The sequence below is a fragment of the Tupaia chinensis genome, unplaced genomic scaffold (assembly GCF_000334495.1).
Source record: "Tupaia chinensis unplaced genomic scaffold, TupChi_1.0 Scaffold147282_1, whole genome shotgun sequence".
NCBI classification, from domain to species: domain Eukaryota; kingdom Metazoa; phylum Chordata; class Mammalia; order Scandentia; family Tupaiidae; genus Tupaia; species Tupaia belangeri.
The window spans coordinates 3209151-3218293 of NW_006207133.1; the positions used below are offsets into that span (position 1 = coordinate 3209151).

Sequence of the window (9143 nt, forward strand, 5' to 3'; positions counted from 1 at the left end):
AGGTTTGGAAAGTTTTCTTGCAGGATTTCATGGAATAGATTATCAATGCCCTTATGGGTCTCTTCACCTTCTGGAATGCCAATTATCCGGATGTTTGGACATTTGATGGTATCTAGTATATCTCGTATATTATTCTCAAATTTGGGGGCCATTTTCTCAGTCTTCGTGGTGGATTTTTCTAGGCCAGCCATTTTCTCTTCTACATCTGAGATTCTATTTTCTGAATGATGTAGTCTGCTTTTAATACTTTCAAGGGAGATTTTGACTTCCTGTATTATAGACTTCATCTCTAACAGTTCTGTTTGAGTCTTTTGTAACGTGTGTAATTCCTCTTTTAGGTCTTGCAAGAATGTCCTCATCTCCTGGAACTCGTCAACTTCTTTCTCCTTTCTCTTTAGCAGTTCATTATCTCTCTTCTCTTCCATCTCTGTTAGCTTCAACATTATGAATGCTCTAAATTCCTTATCAGACATTTCCATGATTTTCACCGAACTGCTTGTGGATGAAGAAAGAGTTACTCTTTTCCCTTGGAGGAGAAGTATTTTCTTGCTTTCCCATATTTCTTGTGATCCGGCGGTGATTTCTTGTCATCTGATGGATGGTGTGTTTCTTTCAAATTCTTGAAGTTCAGTCTGAATGTTCAGGAGCAAGTAGACAGAGGTGATCTACAATCTCTTTGCCATTCTGTTGTGGTTGCTGGTGCAGCAGATTCAGTAGATATTGAAGAATATTTTAACCCTATTAGTATTTGGATGTTTAGCTACAGTGCTCTTAGATCCGTCTAGTTCGCAGGAGCCATGCGGAACCTTCTTCTGAAGGCCTGGCCTCTTCTGCTGCTAGCTTGTTTGCTGGAGGTTGAATTATCAGTAGAAAAATCTTCATTTCTCGTGTGCCCTGAAATACCTAGTTTGCAGGAGCCATGTGGAACCTTCTTCTCCAGCATGAGTTTTAAACCACCAGGTCTGGGACTTGAACCTCGGTCAACTACGTGGGAGTCCAGTGACATATCCATTATGCCATCTGCTGGTTCTAAGAAAAATACTTCTTGAACTGTGAAACTGTCAGACATTGCCTGAACCCCTCATTTCTCTGAAGAGGAAGCTGCGACCTAGAGAGGGAAGGTATTTTTGAGCAAAGGGTTAACAACTGTTTCCAAGGTCAGTTTCCCTGGAAACAAATGAGGAAGGGATGTGCCAACTAAGCTAGGAGGCAACACCAATGAGGGTAAAAGTAGCCCTTGGCTGGAACTTTGCCCCTGGACTGGAGCTCTCCAGATCCTTAGGATTCTGGTATCAGCTTCCCTGGGACAGCACCCTGGAAGTGAGGTCTATGGATATGTGGGACGGGAAGCATCTGTGCCAATGCAGCTCTCCGACCTGTGCAGTCGGGGGTCTCCCTCCTCACACTGAGCCAGCCCCTGGGGAGAGGAACGTTTCTAGGGTGGCCCTAGGGCTGCTGCATGGACTGTGATGGCCAGACCCAAGGAGGAAGAGCGCCCAGTGCTGCCTCACTGTCCAGCTGTGCTTCAAGCTCTGTGACTTCCAGGGATTCTGATTCTGGGAGTGGCTCATGGTCGGCTTGTGAGTTTGAGAAGTTTCCTGCTGGTGTTGCTGGACTTGTCCACTGTGGGGCAGTAAAGGTCTGGGACCTATCTTAGGTCTCCTGATTCCCAGTCTGGGACCCTTGCTTTATCCTGGAGATCTCTCTGGGAGGCATGCATCCTACTTAAGAGAACTCTCAGTCTGGGTCAGAAAATATGAAAGGACGTCAAAAAATCTGTGAGAAAATGGAATTCAAGTACTTTATTTTGGTGCAAAAATTTTGAAATCAAAGCATGGTGGGTTTTTGTTTTGTTTTGTTTTTGTTTTATTTTTGAGAATTTTTTGCTATAGGGCACGTACGCTCACCAGACAGAGAGAGACAGAGGGACAGAAAGTAAGAAATCACCCCCCAGGGGGGATGGCCACGCCACAATCCCTTCTCCTCCATTCTCCTCTCGGGATCTTGGGCACGCATGCACACACGCCTAGCGTGAGTTTTAAGCCACTGGGTCTGGGACTCGAACTGTAGTCGACTACATGCGAGTCCATCGACATAGCCATTACGCTAACTACTGGTCCCAAAGAATAGTGTTTTCATAATATTCATTTCCCCTGGACTTTTTGAAGACCCCTCATAAACACACACACACACACACACACACATAACCCTAATAATGAACAGTACCCCCCCCTTATGCATGGGAGTTACATTCCAAGACCCCCAGTAAGAGACTGGCATTTCCTAGTGAGCACAGTATAATAGGATAGTTTGAGAGACAGGGAGGCCCCATTCACATAACTTTGATTACAATACATTGTTATAATAATTCTACTTTATTATTGGTTATTGTTCATCTCTTCCTTTGCCTAATTTATAAATTAAACTTTATCATATATTCTATATGTACATATAGGGAAAAACACAGTATATACGGGGTTTAGATTCTATCTGTGGTTTCCAGCATTCACTGAGGAAAAAAGGCTTATCATTTGACTTTCCTCCTTCTCGCCTGGAACATGGATGTGAGGCCTGGGGCTGCAGCAGCCAAATTGTAAGCATGTCGTGTAAGCACGGGATCAAAGGCCTATACTAAGGATGGCATTAGACTGTGTCCTTGGTGACATCCAGGAGCCACCGTGCATCTCTGGATTGCCCACCTGTGGGCTGCTTGTATGGACTGCGTAAAACTCCCATTTGTTTAAGCTCCTGATGTACTGTGCTATTTGCAGCAAGCATGATTTCAAACTGACAATAACGTAAGAGCGATCTGGGCATTTGGTAAGAGAAAGGGGGTTAGACTGAACAAAACACAGTTGCTTCACTGCAAACGTGTACACAGACATATCAACACGTGTACACCCTTTTGTCTTCACAAATACTCCCAACTGTCCCTAGACTTCGTCATCCAGCTACAGCCAGAAACTGGCAGGAATAAAGAGCTGCCTCACCTGATTCTAATTCCCAGAGTGGCTCATCCGCTCCTGTACAGCCCTGATGGGCTTCTCAAAAAACTGCTCTCAGACATGACCCAGGCTATGCCTGTGCTGCCGTGGAACTCCCTGAACCTTCTGGCACAGACTGGCACTGGCCGCTTCATCCTTGCCATCAAGTGCAGCCTTAGAGGGGCCTTGGGGGAAGGATAACCGGACTACCAGCCTCTCCAAAGTCAGCCTGGGAAGCACCCTGACACAGCCAGGCCCATTACCCTGGGGCTGTCGCAGTAGGCGATGTCATCAGAGGAGAAGAGCACCGCATCTTTGATGAAGATGGACAGGGCACGCAGGATGAAGGACCCAAACAGGTGCATGTGGATGTAGTTGCGAGTGCAGTGGAGTCTCCTGGAGGGAGAGAACGCAGGGCCATTGCTGTAGAGTTGGGAAGGGGTTGGAACCCACCCAGACTCACCCTCTCTCCCAACGCACTAAGTAAACTGGGCTGTGGACATCATTTTCAGGCCACTCATCTGTCCACTAACAGAGCCTGAATGAGGACCAAGGCCCTCTGGTCCCCAGTGTACTCTGCGACATACTGTGGGTATTAAATAAATAAATAAATAAATACTCGGAGTTATAGGTGCAATATTCATTCTGACCTGACCTACCACAATCTCTAGCTCCCAGAATTTTATGTGCTGGGAGAAACCAGAATGGGAGAGATCGGGCAGCACAGAAAGAGCACAGGCTGTGGGAGAAAGCAAATCCAGTCTCTGCCACTCCACGATCCATCTCCGTCCGCAAAGCTTTTAAACCTCCTAGAGCCTCCCTGCCTTACGGATCACAAAAGCAGCTCTCCTTAGAGAACCCATTCCCTCTAGGTGGGGAGGACTCCACCTCCTCACCTGACCTGACCAATCAGAACACTCCATCCCTGGCCACGGTGATTGGCTGAGAGTTCTCACCGGAAAGCGCACAGGATGCTGAGGGCGACCAGGAGCATCGACAAGGAGGCGCTGTAGCCCACGGTGTACATGACCTTCAGCTTCAGCAGGTAGGTGTGCTGCAGAGAGAAGCCGTGTCAGCCCCACCCCACCCCACCCTGGCTGGCCCTGCTCTCTATGTCTCAGTGCACCTGCTCCAGGCAACTTGAACCCCCCACCCCTACCATCCCAAGGATGTCAGTTCAGACTCAATATCATAACGTCTTGGCGTTGGAAAAGTTCTTTGGGGGGTTACCTGATGCCAATCCAAACTTCTGCCGCATTTAAGATCCCCTAGCAACACTCTAAATTCAAACCTTTGCTTGATTGCCTCTAGGTGTTCACTGCCATTTGAGGCAGTCATTTGGTGGAAAGCAGTACAAAATACTGATTTTTTTTTCATGTGACGCTAAAATTGACAGCTTTTTATGTCATATCTATTATTTTAACCTTTCTGGGGCCACTTAAAAATAAACTGTATTTATCTTGTCCATAAAACCTGTTTTACATAGAAAAGTTACACAGATTGTATAGAGAGACCTGTCATTTTCAATACAGCTATTCTGCTCATCCATGCCTCACTTATCTTTAAGTGCAAACATTCCCTTTCCATAAGCCTTTACCATTTAACCCAATTAATATGCTCCAGTTTGTCAATGCCCTTCTTAAATAAGATACCCAGAACTGCATAGCTGAAAAGCTCTAGCTATATCCTCTGACCGGGAAGAAATAATGGACCGTTGTCTCCCCTGGTCTGTACGCTGGGAACCTATTGATGCAGCAAGCAGGCGTTCGCTGTCCAGCAGCACATCACACTACTGGCTCATCTTTGATTCAAAAAAAGTTCTCAGCAGACTGGAATACTGAGCAAAAAACAAATTAAATTGTGACATACAGGTGTTAAATTTAAATCCAAAAAATAAGTTGGACAATGATCTTAAAAAGATTCTAGGAGGGCAAGCAGGTGACGTGGAGGTCAAGGTATTGGATCGCACATGGCTGACTGCATTCAAGTCCTGAACCCTGTGGCTTAAATATCAAGCCAGGTGCATGTGGGTGTGTGCTCAAAATCCTGAAGAGATTGGAGGAGAAGGAATTGTAGTGTGGCCATACCCTCTGGGAGGTGATTTCTCACTTTCCCTCTCTCTCTCTGAGTGTCTCTCTCAGTGAGCACAGCACAGTATAGCAAAACTAATTTTTTAAAAAAAGGTTCAAGGAAATGAAAATTAAAACAATATGGTACGCTATTTTTATACAAGCAACAATATCCTATGCAGGTGAGGGTATAGTGGGAGTGAAAATTGGTTCACCCTTTCTGGAAAATACTATGGAGATATGCAGCAATGACCTTTGACCTGTGCATTCCTTTTGACCTCCTTTTGACCAGGGATTAATTCTAAGAAGAAATTAGATGTATAAAGGCATATAAAGATGTTTACCAGAGAAGAATTTGTGACCAAAAAACCATAATGTCCAACAATAGAAAAAGTTAGCTAATTTATTTTAAATTCAAATGATTTTAATGTTCTACCACTATAAAAATGCTGTATACCACGCAATTTCAAAATGGTCAGAACATGCTGATAGTATATTGTTACGTGAAAAAGTAGAATACAAATTATATATATGTAGCGTGATTCCAGCTATATGCAATAAAAGGGTTAGGTTGGATTATATGAAATTGTCTCCTTTTTTGTTGATCAGTAATGATTGACTGTCACCCAGTCCATGGGGTTCAGTCTCATGCATGCATAGAAACAAACTTAGAAGGAGACATGTTAGATGTTAATAGTAGTTAACTCTGGATTATAGGTTGGTGAATAATTTTCCTTTGCATTTTTTCTATACTTCTATTTTTTTTTTTACAGTGAGTAAGTGCTATTTTATAACCAAAAGAAAAAGACAACTAGTTTTTTAATTTTTTGAAAAGCACACAGTAGTATAGAGAAAACCTGACTGACGGCTGTTCATATGAAAAGGACCTTGAGGTCAGAATGGCCCAAGCTCCATGGTGTCCCGCAGTGTACTGTAAAGAAAGAACACAGGCTTTCAGAGCCAGGAGACAAGGGTTGCAAACCCAGTTACTCACCAGCTGTGTGACATTGTGCAAATTACTTAACTCCTCTGAGCCTCAGATGCCTCATCTGCAAAATGGGGATAATAATATCTACCTTGTAGGGTTGTTGGAAGAAGAAATAAGCTATCAGATAGACTATCCAGACAATGCCTGGGACCTAGAAGACAGTGTATTATAATCTTTTCCCACCCCATCACCTGCCCTTCTACCATCTACCCTTCAGAATGAGTCAGCAATACAAGACGGTGTGAAGTATGAGGTATGAGGTAGCTGCTAAAAAAATTAGGCCTATTCTCAGTTACACTGATGGAGCACTCTGAGCAGCTGGCTGAGCTGGAATGTTTGGAGTGTCTGCCCTCTGGGCTTGTTATTTTGAGAGACACATTAATAAACTGGAGCATTTCCAGAGAAGCGTGATTGTATCATCTGAAGAGTGTTTGAAAAACTGGGTGCATTATACCTGGAGGGGAAATAGGCGGGGGTGGGGATGGGTATGGGAATGATTGACATGTAAAAAGGTAAGACTTCATGTGTGAACTGCAGTGGAAAGAAGTTATCAAAAAGGAAGTAGATTTTGACTCAGGGTGACCAAACAATTGCCAAGTGTGAGAAGTGGCCTTTGATAGGATGGCTGCGCTGTGACATTGAGCTTCCCATAGGTGTAACTGCTCCCCCAGAAGCCAGGTGGCATCTCTCAGGGATGAGGGGAAGAACCTTGACGAGCAGTGGGTTGCCTTAGATGAATGGTTTATTCATCTAAGACTTTGGGATTTGGGGACAGCAAAGACCTATGAAATGTTAGAATATTAGGCTAACATGTCAACCTACAATCCTGCCACATATAAGATGACCCCCACATCTAGGATGTCAACTGACTCCTGGGGATGTCTAGGCCATCTTGTAAGAAGAGCTCAAGGAGCCACAGGGTGGACATGTGGTGTGTTCAGGCAGCATATTTTGTAACGTCCTGTGGCTGAGATCACTATCTGCCAGGTAACTTTCAACCCAGTGCTTGTGCGGGCCTGTTGTCCTTTGTAGCTGTAAGGTCTGACCCAGATATAGCCCTGCTCCCAAGACCCCTGACATGACCCTCCATCTCTCAGCTCTTAACTATGTACCAGCCTCAGAGGACTTGGATCCAGAGGACTCATTGCTGTCTGTCGGTCCTGGACCAAGTTGCCTATCTCTCTGCTGTGTATACTGGCTGGGCCACCTTCTTTGTGTGTCCTCTAGATCAGCTGTCAGCGAATGTTTTCTGTAAAAGGACAAAGAGTCATGTGTGTGTGTGTCCAAAATCCCAAGCGGAGAATGGAGGAGAGGGGATTCCTGCATGGCCATCCCCACTGGGAGTGATTTCTCACTCTCTCTCTCTCTCTCTCTCTCTCTCTCTCTCTCTCTCTCTCTCTGGCAAGTACATGTGCCTTATAGCAAAAAAAAAATCTCTCTAACTCTCTAAAAAAAAGAGTAAATATCTTAGGTTTTGGTGCTTTGGTCCTCTAGTCTCTTTTCCAGCTACTCAACTCTGTTCCTGTCATGCAAAAGTAGCCATGTAGAGCAAAAGGACTTGGCTGTGTTCCTGTAAAACTGTATTTGTAAAAGCAGGCAATGGAGGTGGGCCCTAAGGCTGTGGTTTGCTAACCCCTGCTCTAGGTAAGCAAATACTGTTTATTTATTTTTTATTTTTGTAAATATTTTTTTACCTTAGGGCACATATGCTGGCCAGGGAGAGAGAGAGAGAGAAAGAGACAGTGAGAGGGAAAGTGCAAAATCTCCCCCCAGGGAGGATGGCCATGTTGCAATCCCTTCTTCTCCACTCTCCTCCCAGGATCTTGGGCACACATGCACATGCGCCCAGCATGAGTTTCAAGCACCGGGTCCAGGATTCGAACTGCAGTCAGACATGTGGGAGTTCAGTGATATAACCACTACGCAATCTGCTGGCCCTGCAAATCTGGTTTAATAAGCACATGACATCTAAGCTTTGTCTTATGGGCAATCTAAGTCCAGCATTGGTATTTGTCAATAATCCAATGGTGAATGTTGCAAAAAGAAAAAAAGAAAAAAGAACAACTTATACATGCCTTCACCATCAGTTGATAAAAAGGAGAACATTTTAACAATAAGAAATCAGATGATGGGCTGGCCCATGGTGCAGTGGTTACATGCAGAGCATCAGGAGTCAGAGCTCACATGGCTGACCATGGTTCAAAATCTGGCCCAGGAGGTCTGAAAAATAGCCAGGAGCCTGTGTGCAAATGCTCCAAATCCTGACAGGATGGGGAAATGGAGGAAAAGGGTTGTGGCATGCCCACGCCCCACTGGGAGTTTCTCTCTCTCTCATACACTTGCTGGAAATATAAAATTAATTAATTGATTGATTAATTAAAAATTTAAAAAAATAAAAACTGGGAAAGAAAAATAAATAGGATGATTGAAATCCCAGAATAAAGACCAGCATTTAGGAGCCAGTGAATTGCGTAGTTTGGAAATTCTTCTAATTGTCGAAATTTTTCCTCTTTCTTTCTTTTCTTCCTTCCTTCCTTTCTTCTTTTCTTTCTTTCTTTTCTTCCTTCCTTCCTTTCTTTCTTTCTTTTTTAAGACATATGGAAATAACCTGGTCTTCGGTGATTTTGTGAAGCTGCTTCATAAAAGACTTCTGATACCCATTCTCTGGGTGTCCAGTTACTTGAGCCACATTTGCTTAGTAACCCATTTAGACATTTCTGTCATTTGCAGCCCAAAGCATCCTTTCTAATCTCCATCCTGCTACCCATCATAAGAATGTTCCTTCTTAGTGCTCACTCCCTTTTGAGGCTTCTTATGAAATCGCCCCACTCTGACCAGATGGAAGACCTCATGGGTTTTCCCCAGATGGATGACACACCCTGGGAGGGCAGAAACTCCAGCCTCTACTCGGTCCCCTGCTCACCTTCATGCAGAGCAAGACTGACTGACTACAGAGAGGAAAGTCAGAAAAAATTCAGATGTGGGCGTGGTCTGCCATCCACTTCATCCTTTCCCTCTCAGTGCCACCCCTCACCCTCCATGCTTCTCAAACAGGCCCCACAGCCCTCTCCAAGAGCTATGTCCCACACTGCCATATTCCTG

The 9143-nt window shown here is 44.5% G+C and overlaps 1 protein-coding gene across 8 annotated transcripts in view; it reads right to left on the reverse strand.

Moving 5' to 3' along the window:
* Nucleotides 1–9143, reverse strand: part of SCTR (secretin receptor) — a 119639-nt gene that overhangs the window by 47440 nt on the left and 63056 nt on the right. For all 8 annotated transcript variants that reach the window (XM_027768704.1, XM_027768703.1, XM_027768701.1 and 5 more), the window contains 2 exons: nt 3941–4038; nt 3248–3380 (listed from right to left, as the gene is read on the reverse strand). In XM_027768704.1, coding sequence (XP_027624505.1) covers nt 3248–3380; nt 3941–4038 — 231 coding nt within the window. The remainder of the gene's footprint in view (nt 1–3247; nt 3381–3940; nt 4039–9143) is intronic.